This window comes from Anomaloglossus baeobatrachus, chromosome 6 (assembly GCF_048569485.1).
Source record: "Anomaloglossus baeobatrachus isolate aAnoBae1 chromosome 6, aAnoBae1.hap1, whole genome shotgun sequence".
In the NCBI taxonomy this organism is placed as follows: Eukaryota; Metazoa; Chordata; class Amphibia; order Anura; family Aromobatidae; genus Anomaloglossus; species Anomaloglossus baeobatrachus.
In genome coordinates, this window is record NC_134358.1 from 535,991,446 (window position 1) to 536,010,821 (window position 19,376).

The window sequence follows — 19,376 nt, forward strand, 5'->3', positions numbered from 1 at the left end:
AAATGTTGTATGTGGGATTACCCGATGTGGAGATCCTTCCCTGCCCAGGTACAGGTATATTTGTGGCAACTGAACCCTGCGGTGCCACACATACAGAAATGCTATGATTAGAACGTGTAAAACTCACAAGGCTGCGGACGTGAAGCGATACCTCATGGAGACCTTCATACAAATCATTGGGTATGGTGGCTGTGAGGAATGGCCTCTACGCTCACCTGACCTGACCCCATTGGACTTCTTTCTGTGAGGTCACATCAAATAGCAGGTGTATGCGACCCCTCCACCAACATTGCAGGATCTATTATGACGTATTACAGATGCCTGTGCAAACGTGTCACCTACCATATTGCACAACGTGCAGCAAGATACAGTATGCTGTCCAGAGTCCAGATGTGCATTGCAGCTGACGGTGGCCACTTTGAGCCACTTTTTTCTCTATCTCGTTCCGTTTTCGAGATAAAAATGCTAACTAGACACCACTTCTATCCCTATAGCTGCTGCTTCTCAAGCTAATGGTGGTGGACAGGATATGGGTGGACACACTGTATATACCAGGAAAATGTCAACCAGTTGGTCATCATTTTTGCTAGAGTCACAAGAAGAGAATCCCAAAAATGACATTTCAAATTTATGAAATTTTAAAATGACGTTTACTCTTTAAATTTGCTTTTTCCAACAGTATATCGCATTGATTTTCAACTAATGTCTACAATGGAGGTCACCTTAGTAATTTGACCTATAGTCTCCAGCTTCTGTATAGTTTTGGGGGGTATTTTTTTGTGACGCTATATCTGACAATATAATTGGCTACTTACCTGGAGTGTGGTCTGTATGGAGGTAATTGCTGACTTTGTATTCTACCGTCCAGGAAAAATTATTTCTATTGTCTTGGGAGAGATCACATCCAAAATTGATCCCATCTGCATTTTCGAAATTACAGCTCCCAGAAACGTTGGCGTACTCACCTATGTATATTGGAAATAAAGTTGGTCGTTAGTGGATAATCACATGGGAGACGTTTGCTCTCAGAAATTCACGCAAAAATGACTTTACTATGAGAGCAGAAACATAAACGCTTAATTTACTTAATTCGCCGCCTGCTTTACCCTTCTCTCCAGCGTCGCCATCTTCTGCTGCTGGAACCATGGACGCTTTCCTGTAAGTCTATTAAGGGATTAGCTCATCCTGGCTTAGCACATTTACTAAATTTCACAAAGGAATTCCCATTTTTCATATCAGTACTTGCCTCAGTGCCGATAAACCGAGTGTGAAAATTGGAAATAAGATCATTTACATTTTCAATGAATTATATTCCTGACATTAAAAAAGTAAACCTGACGTACAGTAGGGTTGTTTTATCAGGACTTTAAGTTTTTTCTTAAATTCTTAATACAAAATTTGGCAGATTAATTGTCAAAACATAAAATAATGACTGACGTAGTATACCTGGAGAATTGGACATTGACCGCACATCCAAAAATCATCAGTTGATCTAATGCCGCTAGACAAAAATTTATATACCTGAACATGAGGTTCTTGGTTTAACATTCAGGTCAGACTGTATGAAGCCACTGCCACGTCATGGCGAAGCTCTGAGTGGGTCCATAACATATTTGAAGCCTTAACTGATGGCTTTTGGATGTGCGGTTCATGTCTAATTCTTTGCTATATTGCATGTTCAGGTATATAAATTTTTGCCTAGCGGCATTAGGATCAAAGTGTGATTTTTGGATGTGCGGTTCATGTCTTTTTCTATAGGTATGGCATATTGCATGGTCTGTCCCCCTCTGTTTTTTTACTTGGACCAGCACTCCTCCTATTTGGCACAGGTGTTTTTATTTAGCAGAAGACTGCAAGAGGGGTTCTGCCTTTTTGCTCTCAGGTCACATACTGGGACCTTGTGGAAGGTGAGTTGGTCAGTTCCTATCACAGGGTTCTGGCGCAGTGTGGCGGCCATTGTTGTGGTGGTTTTGTGTCTGTGGGGTGGTGTGGCCTGGAGCCATGGGGGCTCAGCCTTGCATCATTGTGTTGTGAGCCTCCAGGTCACCTGCCCTGCCTGCACACTGTCACTGCGGCTGTGGTTGGCACACGGCGCCACACCTTTAAAGCTTCAGGTAAGTTAGGGACCCACTCAGAGGTTTGCCGTGACGTGGCAGTGACTTCATACAGTCTGATCAGAATGTTAAACTAAGAACCTCATGTTCAGGTGTATACATTTTTGTCTGGCGGCGTTAGATCAAAGTATATTTTTTGGATGTGCGTTACATGTCTTTTTCTACAACTATGGAATAATGACTGGTGGCACTATGTAAAATATATGTTCAAGTAAAGAAATAAAAAAAAGTATTAATACATACCTTACCTGCCCACCGGATGCCAAAAAGTAACTCATTAGGTATCTGTAATGTCTACTGGGGCTTTTTCAGGGTATGCTGACCACGCACACTAAACACATGAAAGTGGCATAATAAAAAATGTCACAATGGGCCTGGGGAATTACATAACAATAATTCAGGCGTGCCCTAGGTGACACCTTCCAGCTTTTAGCCTTGGGTCTTCTACTGTTGTCGTCTTTCTAAAGACAATGTAATATTAACTAATCATCTTTTTATTTCTATGCAGTGGGCTAGAGTTTGCACATTGCCTGTGACTTGTCCTTGTACCTGTGATAGAAGCAGAGCGCTGTATGTCACAAGTGCTACTCGCACACTATATAATGCATGACAGTGCTGTGAGATGAGAGCTGCAGTGTATGAGCAGCGCTTTTCACATGCAGTGCTCTGCTCCTATTCGGATACCTGGGCACCAGCAGCTGGCTGAACTGTGCACATTGCCTGTAACAGGTCTTGTACTGGAATTAATGCAGATCGTTATATGTGACAAGCTGCTCCCACACTACACCCTATGCCAGAGTACAACAGTGCAGTGAGATGAGAGCTGTAGTGTATGAGTAGCACTTGTTACATACAGTGCTCTCTTTTAATCCAGGTATTCTGCAGTAGTCTATAGTTTGTACATTGCCTGCAGCATGCCCTGCCCTTGTACCTGGAATTGATACAGTGTTGTATGTGACAAGCGCTGCTTTCACACTACACCTCACATGTCACAGTATGACAATAGTGTGAGATGAGGGCTGTAAAGAGAGGACGGAGCATTGCCCCCCCCTCCCCCCCCGGGGCATTTGCGGAGGCCTGCATGACCCCTGATTGGTGGGGAGGTCAGGGTGTCATGGGTGGGGGAGGGGGAGCGAGCCCGTTTTGAAAGGATTGGAGGGGCAAAGGGGAGGAGCGGCACTTTCCCGCTCCCCTGGCTGAAGGACGAGTCGCAGCCACATTACCTGCGGCAATGGAGTCTGTAGAAAACATCCTGGAGCGGCTGCGAGCGGCGGCTGGCGACCATCCTCCAGGCTGGCTGCAGGCGTCTGTGCAGGGACTCATCGGAGGGAGTCGGGAGGCGGTGGGGGCTCCCCCCCCACGTGAGCGGCGCCTCCGGAGATCCAGACCGCCGGAGCGGTTATCACCTGAGGTGACTCCCCGGGCCCAGCGACGCATTAGAAGCCCCTCCGGGGACCCTCCAGGCCGGGCGCCATGTGCAAAAAAGTCCAGCAGGCCCCGGTCTGGGAGGAATTCAAGAGTGCGGCCGGGTCCAGCGGTGGAGAGCAGGCCTTCCCTGGAGTTGGGGGCGGGGCCTGCTCCCACTATGTCAACGGTGGCTGTCGGAGCTGCGGCGGGGCGCTCTGGTGATGTGCCGGCCGAGCGCCCTGAGCCCTGTCTGCGGTGGAGGTCGGATGAGGGGGCGGGCCCTAGCGGAGGGGGCGGATCGCGACGGCTGGAATCTGTAGTGCACCGGGCCTGGCGTGCAGGGCCCTCATCAGCAGAGGCCCCGAATGCCGGGGGGGCCCCGTGGAGTGGGATGTGGGAGCTGCGTCGGCAGGATCCAGAGGACCTCAGACAGCCCCCTCTGGCAGCCGGCTGGGGGGGCGGACAGCAGCCGCAGGATCAGCTCCTGGAGGGATCTTCCGGCCCTGCAGCAGCAGGGGCCAACGGCGGCGGAGCGGAGGCGCGGAGCCAGGAGTCTACTGATCAGCCGGAGGGACGACAGGAGTCTGGTAGTCCGGCTGACGGGGCCGCTACCCTCGTGCAGCCCGGTGAGTATGGTTCTATGTCTCGTTTGTCTGCCCAGTATTGTCAGGTACAGAACGCAAGGGGGGATGTAGGTCACCCAGGGTTTAGGCAGGGGTTACCCACGGGGGGTGGAGGAGATGTGTCAGGTGGGGGGGAGGTGGTAGAGCTTATAGGTTGTGTGCGTACGTTGCTGGAGCGGATTGGGGGGGCACGGGAACACGCTGGGCCAGTGGGGGCTTGGATTAATCCGCCTCCCTTGGGCATTAGTGAAACGCCGGTGGCGGGTATTGCTTCCCCGGTGTCGGTGTCGGTTCAGACGGAAAAGAATAAGGAGGATAGGCTTCATTTGGATGATCGGGCGCGGGGCGAGGTTTTCGTCTGTTTTGAGGGTCCCTTGGGTTCCCATCTTAAGACAGAGGTGAAGGAGAAGATATGGAAGGATGAATACGTAGAGATCTTCTCCCTGCTGCCGTTGGCAAAATTTAATTTAGACAAAGGTAAAAAGGACGAGAGCAAGAAAGAGGAGGAGAAGAAGCGGCGATGGCGCTTGATCCCTCAGACGTTCACTAATTGGTTGCAGGCTTTTGCTATTTTGGCGAGTGTGATAGGCGAGAAGGCGCCGGAGAACTGTTCACATTTGTTTTGCTATATGGACTCTATTGGTGAGGCTTACAGGGTGTATGGGGGGACAGACATGGCTTAGGTATGATGAACAGTTTCGTCAGCGGAAGGCCGTTCGACCTTCTATTAGATGGGACCAAAAGGACATCGGGTTGTGGTTACGGGTTATGGCGCCGTCGAGATATGGCCAGCCCTTTCAGGGCGGGGCCGGGTCTGCCGGCCAGTCCGGAACGCAGGGTGCCGGTAGTCAGCCAGGTCAGGGGGGTTCGCAAAAGCCCGGCGTGTGTTGGCAATTCAATGAGGGGCAATGCAAGTTCGGGGCCACCTGCCGTTTTAAGCACCTCTGTACCCATTGTAATGGGACCTCACATGGAGCGGCAAAGTGCTTTAAGAAAGGCAAATCCAAGCCCGGCACCACTCATACCCAAGGGTCTGACGCCGGTGAGCTTAGCCGCGATGCTTCCGTACCTAAATAGGTACCCAGATAGGGAGAAAGCTGAAGTTTTGCGGTTGGGATTTGGGGAGGGTTTCAGAATTCCGGCTCCCACTTTTACTGTGCCGGCGGCGACAAAGAACCTTTTGTCAGCTTATCAGCATTCGGGGGTTGTGGCCGAGAAATTAGGCAAGGAAGTGGCTTTGGGGAGGATGGCGGGGCCGTTCCAGGCCCCTCCTTTTCCTGATCTAGTGGTCTCGCCGTTGGGGGTGGTGCCAAAAAAGGAGCCGGGAAAATTCCGGCTGATTCACCATCTGTCTTACCCAAGAGGTAGGTCGGTAAATGACGGGATACCGGCTGAACTGTGTTCGGTGGTTTATACGTCATTTGATGAGGCCACAAGTTGGGTAAAAAAATGCGGAAGGGGAGCACTTATGGCTAAGACGGATATTGAGTCAGCTTTTCGGCTGTTGCCAGTGCATGCAGATTGTGTCCGGTTGTTGGGTTGCTTTTGGGAGGGAGCGTATTTTGTAGATCGCTGTTTGCCCATGGGGTGCTCAATCTCCTGCGCATTTTTCGAAACGTTTAGTTGTTTTTTGGAGTGGGTTGTTCGGGACGTTTCAGGCTTGTCAGCATTGGTGCATTACCTCGATGATTTTTTGTGTGTAGGTCCTGCCGAGTCGGCTCAGTGTGCCGGGATTTTGGCAACTATGGAGTGGGTTGCGGATCGATTTGGGGTCCCCCTGGCGCCTGAGAAAACGGTGGGACCAACTACTAGTTTAAGTTTTCTGGGCATTGTAATCGATTCAGTGGCCTGGGAAGTCCGGCTTCCTGAGGACAAGGTTGTGGCCATGAGGGACGAGGTGGCAAGGGCACAGCGGGTGAAGAAACTGCAATTAAGGGAAGTGCAGTCCCTACTGGGAAAGCTTAACTTTGCTTGTAGGGTGATGCCAATGGGCCGGATTTTTTCGCGACAACTGGCCAGGGCAACGGCGGGGGTGCTTGCTCCGCACCATTACGTTCGGTTATCAGCAGACCACAAAGCGGACTTAGCAGTGTGGGGACAGTTTTTGGAACACTACAACGGTCGTTCCTTGATAATGGAGGATGCAGTGGACAATTTTGACTTGGAGTTGTTTACGGATGCGGCGGGCAGTTCAGGTTTCGGAGCTTTTTTCAAGGGTCAGTGGTGTGTGGGTCGGTGGCCGGACAACTGGACGGCTGAAGGCCTGACAAAGAATGTGGCGCTGTTGGAAATTTTTCCAATAATGGTGGCACTTCATCTTTGGAGAAGCCAGTTGGCAAACAAAAAGATTCGTTTTAACTGTGACAACATGGGGGTGGTGATGGCGATTAATCAGTTTTCGGCGTCCTCTCCTCCGGTCGTTCGGGTGTTACGAGAATTGGTGTTGGTTTGTTTGCAAATTAACGCATGTATTACGGCGACTCATGTGCCAGGTGTTCAGAATCTAATAGCTGATTCCCTCTCTCGTTTTCAGTGGGATCGGTTCCGGGTTTGCGCACCAGAGGCAGAGTCCAGCGGGTTGGAGTGCCCAGCACACCTTTGGACCGTGGTCTTCGGGCAGCGGGACCACTAATTCGGGCGTCCTTGTTGGGTAACACGTGGACAGCATATCAGGCAGCATGGGGGCTGTGGGAGCAATGGTTGCAGGGTGGGGATTTTTCTGAAGAGGATCAGTTGGGTATATTGCTGGAAAAGTTGGGGGAAGCGGCAGTAGCAGGATGGTCGGTTGCGAAGGCAAATCGTTTCATGGCAGGGTTAGCATTTGGTTTTCGGTTACGAGGGTTACGAGATTTAACTAAGTGTTTTTTGGTTGTCCAGGCGTTGAAGGGTTTTCGAAGGGGACGAAAGATATTGGATGGTAGACGACCTGTGTCATTCGGATTATTGGAACGGCTGGGTGGGGTGTTGGGGGAGGTATGTACATCTCCGTTTGAGGAACATTTGTTTAGGTTAGCGTTTTCCTTGGCGTTTTTTGGAGCCCTGCGGGTTGGGGAATTGGTATCTCCCAGTAAGGTGTCCCCCGGGGGTTTGAGTCGTGGTGACATTATGGCGGTGGACAGGGGAATTGAATTTTGGATAAGGAAATCTAAAACTGACCAACGGGGGGTAGGGAAGCGAGTGTGTTTGGGAGCGGTTAGGGGATCGGATATGTGCCCGTTGAGGTGTTTCAAGAATTTTGAACAGATTCGTAAAAAGGTGGATGGCCCGCTGTTATGTCATGACGACGGGTCTTTCCTATCACGATATCAGTTTGTGAGCGTTTTCAGGGCGTGTTTGAAGTCGTTGGGGTTAGATACTAAGTCTTTCGGATCGCACTCTTTTCGCATAGGGGCGGCAACAGAAGCATCCGGGCGCGGTTTGTCTGAAGACGCGGTTAAACAGATTGGTAGGTGGAAGTCGGGGCGTTCTAAGTTATACGTCCGCCCCCAGGCGGTGGTCGGAAACTGAGTGGGGACTCTTACGGTGAATGGGGGGGGGGGGGGTGGCGGCCGGGGTGTGGGTGTTTCGTTTGAGGGTATCAGGCACTAACATGTTGGTTTGTTTGTGCTTTTGTATTGCAGAAACACCCCTTCCCTCCCCCCCGCTGGTCTGGATCTTGGGCCATTCCTACGTATATTGGGGAGCCCGGCGAGCGGATGCGAGAAGGAACGGGAGACAGTTAGGCTTCGCCAGGGACGTGGCTCTTGTACGATGGCTTGGGGTTCGGGGGTTAGGGTGGAGCAGGGTGTTACAAGAGGTGCATAAATATGCCCGATTAGACAGGCCTCCTGACGTGTTGGTCTTGCACGTTGGGGGGAACGATCTAGGGGAAAGGCCTTTCAGAATCCTAATAAAAGACATCAAGCACGACTTGTTGCGGCTCTGGGTGTCTTTTCCAGGGATTACGGTAGTTTGGTCAGAGATGGTGGCGAGAAGGAGTTGGCGGAAAGCGCGGTCTGTTGAGAGGCTGAACAAGGCGCGGGCAAAGGTTAATAGGGCGATTTCAAAGTTTGTTAGTCGGAATGGGGGTGTTTGTATCCGGCATGTGGAGTTGGAAAGGACGGAAGAGGAATTTTGGTTGGCGGACGGGGTACACTTAAATGCGGTAGGGATCGATTTGTGGACCCTCGGCTTACAGGGAGGTATTGAAAGGGCCCTGAGGTTCAGGGGGGTCTCAGGCACTTGAAGGTTATCAAGGTGCCTTCGTTGTGGCGTGTTATTGGTGGGTCCTTGAAGTTGGTTTAAAATTGTTCGGGGAATCCATACGGGTGTGGATCCCCTCATTGGCATAATTGCTGGTCACCTGGTGATTTGGAGGGGAATCCCGACGGGGATATCGGGGCCCCTGTGGGTGTGTTGGGGTTAATGAAGGATTAACCCTTACAGTTTGGTGCGCCTGAGCCAGTGTGGGTAACGGCTGGGAGCAAGTTGGTTTTATGGTTCGGTTTATGGGGATCACCAGGGTTGTAGCTTCAAGGACCTTACCATTTGCAATTTTATTGGTTATGTATTTATGTTAATAAAATGGCTGCTATGGCCAGAATTATCCAAAGATATTCGGTGTCTGCGTAGTCATTTTAGATAAGAATGGGAATGGTAGAAGGAGACGGGAGGAAGACCGGAGTCAGCAATTCCAGGGTCAAGAGAGGACGGAGCATTGCCCCCCCCCTCCCCCCCCGGGGCATTTGCGGAGGCCTGCATGACCCCTGATTGGTGGGGAGGTCAGGGTGTCATGGGTGGGGGAGGGGGAGCGAGCCCGTTTTGAAAGGATTGGAGGGGCAAAGGGGAGGAGCGGCACTTTCCCGCTCCCCTGGCTGAAGGACGAGTCCCGCCCGCCCTCCCTGATATTTATGGTATGTTTGGGTGTGCATCATACGTTAGACGGGGGGGGGGATTTATCGGGTCGTAGTGGCTGATTGGCGTGTTATTGGTGGGTCCTTGAAGTTGGTTTAAAATTGTTCGGGGAATCCATACGGGTGTGGATCCCCTCATTGGCATAATTGCTGGTCACCTGGTGATTTGGAGGGGAATCCCGACGGGGATATCGGGGCCCCTGTGGGTGTGTTGGGGTTAATGAAGGATTAACCCTTACAGTTTGGTGCGCCTGAGCCAGTGTGGGTAACGGCTGGGAGCAAGTTGGTTTTATGGTTCGGTTTATGGGGATCACCAGGGTTGTAGCTTCAAGGACCTTACCATTTGCAATTTTATTGGTTATGTATTTATGTTAATAAAATGGCTGCTATGGCCAGAATTATCCAAAGATATTCGGTGTCTGCGTAGTCATTTTAGATAAGAATGGGAATGGTAGAAGGAGACGGGAGGAAGACCGGAGTCAGCAATTCCAGGGTCATGTGTAAGCAGCGCTTGCATCTGCCTCAGGTACAGAGGCATTATTCCCGATACCTATGATAGATGCAAAGAAATGTTTGTAATGAGACACAGCTCTGCTCTTCTCCCCTTGCACAGTAATCACTGTCAAGTAGATTTACAGTGGATAAAATAAGTATTTGATACACTGCTGATGTTGCAAGTTTTCTCACCTACTAAGAATGGAGAGGTTGTAGTTTTTAGCATAGATACACTTCAACTGTAACACACAGAATCGAAATAAAAAATTCAGAAAATCACATTGTCTGATTTTGAAGTAATTAATTTGCATTTTTTTAATGAAATAAGTATTTGATACATAAGAAAAACAGAACTTAATATTTGGTAAAGAAACCTTTCTAATTACAGAGGTCAGATATTTCCTGTAGTTCTTGACTACTGTATTTTTTGGATTATAAGACGCACATTTGCTCCCACAAATTTGAGAGGAAAATGAGGGGTGCATCTAACAATTCGAATGTAGCTTATCGGAAGGTACTGGAGAGGGGTTGCAAGAGGCAGGGGCAATGCTGCGGGCCGCTGTGCTGTTGGCTGCGGGTCGCTGTGCTGGTGCGGGCTGTGAGAGGTGAGGCACGGGCCATCTGGCGGTGTGGGCTTCAAATAATGGCACCTGGAGTTGGTGCAGATGGAGCTATTGGCTCAAGATCTGATCTGCGCATGTGCCGCCTCCAGCCCAGTGATCTCCCAGCAGCAGACTTAAGTAAAATGGCGCCCGAAGGTGGCACATGCGCAGATGAGATCTCAGCTTATCAATGAACCAATAGCTCAATCTGCACACACGCCGACTCCGGGCGCCAGTTTCTGGATGCCTCACACCACCCACACCAAGGATCCGGGACATCTGCCGCACTGCCCACAGCATCGCCCTACTTCACTACTGCCCCTGCCACCTGTGACCCTGCTCCACCACTGCTACTGCCCCCCCTCCCCAGTAAGATACAACCGTATCATAAAACGGACCCCATTTTTTTTTGTTTAATATCTCTAAATTTATGGTGCGTCTTATAATCCAGTGCGTCTTATAAATCGAAAAATAAGCTAAGTTTCCACAGCAAGGATTTTGGGCAACTCATCCATAAAGATCTTTTCCTGGTCTTTTAGGTTTCTTTCAGCATTCTTCAATGCTCTTACTGAGGGAAAGAGCTTGTTGGCCAAAATCTCGAGACACATGACCCCATCCATCCTCCCTTCAACACGGTGCAGTCATCCTGTCCTCTTTGCAGAAAAGCACCCCCAAAGAATGTTTCCACCTCAATGCTTCACGGTTGGGATGGTGTTCTTGGGGTTGTTCTCATCCTTCTTCTTCCTCCAAACATGGCGAGTGAAGTTGATACCAAAAAGTTCTATTTTGATCTCATATGACCACATGACCTTCTCCCATGCCTCCTCTGGATGATCCAGATGGTCATTGTCAAATTTCAAACGGGCTGGGACATTGTCTGGTGTGAGCAGAGGAACCTTGCATTTCCTGCAGGATTTTAATCCATCATGGCATAGTATGTTACTAATTGTAATCTTTGAGATTGTGGTCCCAGGTCTCTTCAGGTAATTGACCAGGTCCTCCTGTGTAGTTCTGGGCTTAATCCTGACCTTTTTCAGAATCATACTGACCCAACGAAGCGAGATTTTGCATTGAGCTCTAAACCAAGTAAGATTGACAGTCATCTTGTGTTTCTTCCATTTTCTAATTGTGCCAACAGTTGTTGCCTTCGTACCAAGCTGCTTGCCTATTGTCCTGTAGCCCTTCCCAGCTTGTGCAGGTCTACAATTTTGTCCCTGGTGTCCTTAGACAGCTCTTTGGTCTTGGCTATGGTGGAGAGGTTGGAGTGTGATTGATTGAGTGTATGGATAGGTGTCTTTCATACAGGTAACGCGTTTAAACAGGTGCAATTATTACAGGCAATGAGTGCAGAGTAGGAGAAAAAAATAACAGGTCTGTGAGAGCCAGAATTCTTGCTGGTTGGTAGGTGATCAAATACTTATTTCACAGTGTGATTTTCTGGAGTTTTTTGGGGGGGATTCTGTCTGTCATAGTTGTCAGTTTGTAAAAATGACTGACTTCTCCATTCTTTGTAGGTGGGAAAACTTGCAAAATCAGCAGTGTATCAAATACTTATTTTCCCCACTGTTTGTGACCTGGTTACACAAGAGTCTTACCATCAGGTTAGGGTCACACAATAATTTTCTGCACATCTAAGAAAAATGGTCAGATTATCCAGATAAAACTTTAACAGAGTGGCATCAATTTTTCTAGTATGAGAGAAAAAGTTCTCCACTTTCTCCATCTGTCAGTCTGTGAAAATAGGACTGCACTTGGATGTCATCCAAGTGCAGTCTGATTTTTTTGACGGACACATAGACTTGCATTGCCAATTTTGATCTGACACTAGAATCAAAATCTGATGTGTCTCCAAAATCTGTTTTCTGGGGATCACTAAAGGGCACTTTACACACAGCGACATTACTAGCGATGTGGCGGGTGAAAGCACCCGCCCCCGTCGGTTGTGCGTCATGGGCAAATCGCTGCCCGTGGTGCACAACATCGTTAACACCCGTCACACATACTTACCTGCCTATCGACGTCGCTGTGGCTGGCGAACCGCCTCCTTTCTAAGGGGGAGGTTCCTTCGGCGTCACAGCGGCGTCACTAAGCGGCCGCCTAATAGAAGCGGAGGAGCGGAGATGAGCGGGAGGAACATCCCGCCCACCTCCTTCCTTCCTCATTGCGGGCGGCCGCAGGTAAGGTGATGTTCCTCGTTCCTGCGGTGTCACACATAGCGATGTGTGCTGCCGCAGGAACGATGAACAACATCGTACCTGCAGCAGCAACGATATTTGAGATTAGAACAACGTGTCAACGATCAACGATATGGTGAGTATTTTTGATCGTTAACGGTCATTCCTGTGTTTCAAACGCAACGACGTTGCTAAGGAGGCCGGATGTGCGTCACGAATTCCGTGACCCCCAATGACATCTCATTAGCGATGTTGTTGCGTGTAAAGCCCCCTTTAGTCCGGGGAAAAAATCAGACATGCATATACAGCCCAATAGAATATCATAGGTAAAAGTGCTATCAGTTAAAACCATGGATAGCTCTCATCCAAGAACATCAGTAATAGATACAGGAGTCAGAGGACAAATATGCTTGGGCAATAATCCACACAACAAATATGTAAGCACATAGAGGAAATTAGTTGTAAAAAAAGACATAATAGTAAAAGTGACGATGATAAAGTTAGAAGACGGGATTTACATACTGCAGTCGGATTCATCTGAAGAGTCCTCACAGTCGGGCTTGTAATCACAGACTAGGTGGGATTCAATACATTTTTGATTTTTGCATATGAAATCTGTGTCTTCAGGGCATTTTCCAGGCTCCTCTCCAACTGCAACCAACAAGACATGAAAATCAATAGTCAGCCGAATCGATGTGTGCTCCATTTCATTTGTTGATTTAAGTTTAGTAACGTGTTGTTTCCATTAACATTGTGTCATCTCTTTACCATTACCTGGACCGGTTTTTACTACTTGGCTTCATTGTTTTATTTTTTTAAAGGGAACCTGTCAGCAGATTTGTGGCCTATAAGCTGCAGCCACCACCAGTGGGCTCTTATATACAGCATTCTAACGTGCTGTATATAAGAGCCCAGGCCGCTGTGTAGACCGTAAAAATCACTTTATAATACTTACCTAAACCGTCACTGCGGTGGAGTTGGGCATCTCCGTTCTCCGATGCTGATGCCTCCTCTTTCGGCCATCTTTGTCGTCCTTCTTCTGAAGCCAGGGTGCATGACGTGTCCTATGTCATCCACACGTGCCAGCATTGAGGTCTTGCGCAGGCGCACTTTGATCTGCCCTGAGTGGGGCAGATCAAATTATTGTAGTGCGCCTGGCGGGACCTGTGAGTGTGTATGACGTAGGACGCGTCATGTACACAGGCTTCAGAAGGAGGGCGAAGATGGCCGAAGGAGGAGGCACCGGCATCGTAGAATGGAGACGCCCATATGACCCAACTAAACCGCAGCGACCATTTAGGTAAGTATTATAAAGTGATTTTTACGTTCTACATAGCGGCCTGGGCTATTATATACAGCATGTTGGTGGTGGCCGCAGGCCCAAATATGCTGACAAGTTCCCTTTAAAGGAGAACTAAATGGAGAGTCAGCTTATAAAATCAGACAATAGCTAAGGGCCCATACTGTGTACTGCTCATCATCCATAAGTAGGGAAGAGGTGCACTGAGCAACTGCAACCTTGTGAAAGACTCAGCACTGGTCCAGGTTGGGGATTCCCTCTCGGGACGGCACGCAGGAATGAGTGAGCCTGTTTAAACTCAACAAGAAAGTTCTTTAGTTTTGGACCCGTTCAGTTTATAACGGTAAAGCCAGGAAAAACCTTTTACACAGTCTCTCTCAGAATAGCTTTGCTTGTAGGCCCTTTTGGCTACTCACTCTCTCACTGGGCTCTCAGTCTCTAACTCCCGCTAGCCTGCCTATTAATCAGCACACAGCAGGTCGATGCCCGAGTCTACCGTGTTGATTGCAGACTACAGAGATACCATCGGACTGAGTGTCAAAATCTGCAATGTGAACAGAGCCCACCGCCTCCATGACAGTCGGTGAAGTTTGTGCAAATCTCCGTGTCACACTTTGGGGTGATGTTACTTTAGCCTTTTTATAAATTGAACATATTTTGCTCTAGCTAGCTAGTATTTTAAAATTTGTAAAATCAAATTAAGAAACATAAACTTGACTATTATCTAAGGAAGATTGCAATTAGGATGACTGTGTGCTAGAAGAGAGGATGGTGGGTAAGTTTAAATATGTTTATCGATTTAAAAAAATTTTAAAGGCCGCTTTACATGCTGCGATCTCTAGCGAGCGTACCCGCCCCCATCGTTTGTGCGTCACTGGCAAATCGCTGCCCGTGGCGCACAAAATCGCTCGGACCCGTCACACATACTTACCTGCATAGCGACGTCGCTGTGACCAGCATACCACCTCCTTTCTAAGGGGGCGGTTCGTTCGGCATCACAGTGGCGTCACTAAGCAGCCGCCCAATCAAAGCAGAGGGGCGGAGATGAGCGGGACGAACATCCCGCCCACTTTCTTCCTTCCTCATTGCCGGCGGGACGCAGGTAAGGTGAGGTTCCTCGTCCCTGCGGTGTCACACATAGCGATGTGTGCTGCCGCAGGAGCAACGAACAACATCGTACAAGCAGTAGCAACGATAATTGGGAATAGGGGAGCGTGTAAACGATTAGCGATTTTGCACGATTTTACGACCTTTTTAAATCGCTTGTAGATTTCACACGCACTGACATCGCTGAAGTGGCCGGATGTGCGTCACGAATTCCGTGACCCCAACGACATCGCTTTAGCGATGTTGCTGCGTGTAAAGCGGCCTTAAGACTAAATATCGGGGTAACTCCATCTGGACGCAGCTATAGGAGGTGCAGAGGTAGTATTCCGACCTAGGACCTGGTTCCTGAGGGGCTTGAAGGCCCCACAACCACTTGAGAATAATATATGGCACATGGTAGATGTGGGTCATAGGAGCCTCAAGTTACACTTCTGTAATGTCAGATTTATTTCCCGTGTATATATAGATTTAAAGGTTGCACACATCGCCCTCCTCAATGACACATGGTATACATAAATGTTTTCGGCAGGTTATAATAGCTCAATATTTAGTGCATCAGTCAGCGATATAAGTCTCAGTGGTTTTCAGTTACAGAACAAGGTCAGGAGAAAATCAAGACACGAGGAAGCTACAAGGTGTCTTCTATCAGTTCATCAGATACAGGACAAGTCAGTTTCATCTATTTACCCAGAAGTCAAAAATCTGAAGGTGAATTGAAATGAACATTGCAGGGTCATTTGGCCGATGATAGGCTCATTACTTCAGTGACCTCTTATGTGCGTTCCAAAGTCAAGCTCTCTTCTCTTCTGCTGTTCGCTCTACATTTCTTTAAAGTATTTCTGTAAAGAGCATTAAAAGTTTTGTGCAACTCGAAGGAAAAGTACAAAGTTTATCACAAGGACAAAACAAGTGCACCATTCAATGTTGTCTTCATACATTATTAAGAGCTGCTTATATACTGCATTTTTACAATTTTTTTAACCAGGGCTAAGAATTGGTTTAGGGATAGGCTAAAGGCCCCGTTACACGCAACGACATCGCTAACGAGATGTCGTTGGGGGTCACGGAATTCGTGACGCACGTCCGGCCTCGTTAGCGACGTTGTTGCGCGTGACACGTACGAGCAACTGCTAAGTTGTTGCAGTAGTTCATTTTAGGAGGTGGAAGTGAGAGGTCACGAACTGCGAGTGTCTGGGTTGAAGCCCAGGCACTGACAGCAAGGTTGGCAGACGGTGGTGGCCGTCTGCAGGAGTGACGGATCTCTGCGGAACCGTAGGACCGGGGTTGGGCGGTGGCCCACCGGTACTGAACCGGGGAGCAGAGTGAAGTTAAGCACACAGGCAGGGCCATCGGACCACGACCAGGCTTGGAGCCGCCGTCAATAGTCAAATCCGAATGTGACAGGAACCCCCGGGGTTCCCTAACAACCAAGTCCCGATTGAAGGCAACCGCTCACACCGTGAGGATATACAGCCACCGCCACAGGCTAGAAATCCAAGGGCCAGCGCCTGTGGGCAAAACGGGCTCCTCCGGCATCTGTACACCGGGGAGCGGACTACCGTTGGGAAGCCATCGGAGTCAGCACAGTACACAAAGGTGCAGGGAAAGACAGCCACCATCAATTGTCTGGGGAGAGACACTGCAGCCGGCTGCGGGACCCGTCCATCCAGCCGTTTGGTTTACCGGAGACTTTGTGCATCTATTGCTGAGTGAGTACACCCGTGCCATCCGGCACCGCGCCGCGCTGTCCCTGCGACCCTGCACCTCACAAACCCTGCCTCCCTGTCACACCACCGGGCCCCGGGACCACAAACCCCTACCCACAGAGGGGGAGAACAACATCCCAGCTGCTCCCTACCATCACTCCCGGGATCCCCGTCACCAGCAGCGGTAGTGCCCATCTTCACCACAACCCGTGGGTGTCGTCACGGACTAAATCCCCAAACAAACCAACCCCCTTTTCACTCAAGGACGAGGAGCGCCGCTCGAGTCCCCGGATCCGGCCCACCGCTTGAGCCACCGAGCAGCAGCAGCAGCTCCGGACCCAAGCGTTAGCGAGCGCAGCGCCCCGCCGCCCACGACACACAAACGCCGGGGGCGGGTGCTTTCACGAGCGACATCGCTAGTAAAGCATAAAGCAGCCTTTAGATTTTCTTTTTAATCTCCAGAGACAACTCTTTCATTCGCTTCCCCTGGTCCATGTTGAGTGTGGTACACACCATGTCACCAAACAGCACAGTGAGTACCTGTAGCCTTATATACAGGCCTACTGACTGATTACAAGATTGTAGTCACCTGTGATGCTAATTAGTGGACACAGCTTGATTTAACATGTCACATTATTTTCAGGGGTACCATCATTTCTGTCCAGGTCTATTTCATGAGTTATATTTTTTTTAAAAAATTCTAATTCTTTGGAAGCAGAAAAGCAGCAATGTCTGACTTTCATTTGCTCATTTTCATAGATTTTTTTTTATTTATTATCACTTTTGTCAGATTCAAGTTGTTTCCATGACCATTGTGGGTCTTTTCTTTCATTAAACGAGGGGAGGGGTACCAGCAATGTTATATATCTAATATATAAAGCTGAGTGTATGTGTGTGTGTGTGTGTGTGTGTGTGTATGTCCACTAAAGGAATTCACACCGTAGCATGTACATTCACAACATTTTGCTCATACACTCCATTTGACTCAGGGAACATCATAAACTATGTTTTGAGGGGAAATTTTAACCCTGCACTTTAAAGTTATTCACCAAAAAAACTGCCTCCATTAAAGTCAATGGAGCAGGGAGCCACAATGCAGCCAGAACTTCAGAAGAATGCGCAGCCACGCCCTTAAATGGAATGTTTGCCTGTCAGAAACAGACAGGGAAAGAGACAGGCATGGAAAGAGACAGACAGAGAAAGAAAGAGAAAGAGATAGAGAGACAGACAGGGAAAGAGAGAGACAGACAGGGAAAGAGACAGACAGGTAAAGAGACAGACAGGGAAAGAGACAGATAGGGAAAGATATAGAAACAGTAAGAGAGCAGCGCTGGACCCAAGCGTTAGAGAGCGCAGCGCCCCGCCGCTCGCGACAACTTGGCATCACGAGCAGGATAGAACCGATCTACCTACCGGTAGAAGTGCGCCTTGCAGTCCCCGCCGGCGGCGTCTGGCTGAAAAATTTGAAGCGCCGCCATCTTTGGTGCAAAGATTTCCCGCTCGAGCGTCTTCCCCGAGCAGGGAAGGCGCGAAAGCGAAGCCCCGCTCCCAACAAGCGGAAGTACTAGAAAGAACCAAGGGGGGACGGGAAAAAGATGTCTGCGCCCGACGGAGCTGTTGGAGGAGTGGCGGTCGCAGCCGCAGCCGCGCCTGTAGATGGAAACGGAATAGCCCATGCTCCGGTTGCAAGAGCGGGGGAGGCCGCGGGCCCAGCGGTCGCCCAGGTGATGCCGTTCTCCCTGCCCTATGTGCCTGGTGCTACATGGCTACCGCAGTTCAATGGGAAGCCTGATGCTCTGCAGGTGTTCCGGAAAAAGATTAGCCCGATCCTCGATTTATATCCCTTGACTGATAAGCAACGGGCAGCGGTAGTGCTAGGACAGCTAACCGGCGCGGCTGAGCAGGAGACGGAGACCTGGACCAATGCGGACCGGGCCTCAGTGACTACCATTTTTGAGAAACTCCAGATCGCTTTTGAGACCCGCACGGAAGCGGAATTGTGGATGCAGTTTTATCAGTGCCGAGAACGGCCTGCAGACAATATAAGAGACTATACCCTGCGTCTGCAAACAGCCATCCGTACGCTGAAGCGGGTGGACACTATAGGGACTGGGGTCTGCAGAAGACCGCAAGCAGCTACGGCTGTGGGCCCTAGAACACCCCAATCTGGACTTTGCAGTGTTGAAGGAGCGGGCCATCAAGGCCCTGCAGGCTCCAACGCCAGACGCTCCTGAGGCGGCCCCATGGCCAGCTGAAACTGCTCCCATTACGGTGGCGCCTCCTCTCCCAGCTCTACCGGCCCCTGCAGCGCCCGTCGGGAGGATGGAGGAGCTAGCTGCCCAGGTCCGCCGCATGGATGGAGACCTAGCCAAGATCCTCGCCGCACTCCAGCTTCCGACGAGAGTCAAGCCCCCAGGGAGGATCCAGCTCGCCAACAGCCTGGAGGACGTCCCTTGGATGCAGCGGAGAAGGACCAATGACTCACGGTACGGGCCCCCTATTTGTTACAGGTGCAGCAAGCCTTTCCACTACTCTAGGCGATGCCCGTTAAACGAGCAACCCCTGGGGCCAAGGGCCAATCCTCGGGAGTAGACACCAATGGCCCCCCCGACTGGTGAGCTCGCCCCATCATCCCTCTGGCAGTGGACGGCATTCCGCTCATGGCCCTCTTGGACACTGGATCACAGGTAACCACTATACCATATAAACTGTACCAACAGTATTGGGGTACTGATGAACTTGCCCCCTCTGACGATAGCCTGACCCTTGTCGCAGCTAATGGACTCCCGCTAACCCAAGTAGGATACAAACAAGTGACCCTGACTGTGGGGCGTGCGGAGTTAAAGAATCAAGGGATGATTGTGGTGATGAATGAACCCAGTGATCATACCCCGAAAGTAATCTTAGGGACCAACGTGATGGAGCATTGTATGAGTGAGGTGCCGAGTCTGTTGCA

General features: G+C 49.8%; 1 protein-coding gene across 1 annotated transcript in view; it reads right to left on the reverse strand.

Annotated features, from left to right (window-relative positions):
- Positions 1–19,376, reverse strand: part of MALRD1 (MAM and LDL receptor class A domain containing 1) — a 746,310-nt gene that overhangs the window by 184,862 nt on the left and 542,072 nt on the right. The window contains exons 30-31 of the mRNA XM_075315583.1: positions 12,830–12,958; positions 816–965 (exon numbers count right to left, since the gene is read on the reverse strand). Of these exons, the coding sequence (XP_075171698.1) occupies positions 816–965; positions 12,830–12,958 (279 nt within the window). The remainder of the gene's footprint in view (positions 1–815; positions 966–12,829; positions 12,959–19,376) is intronic.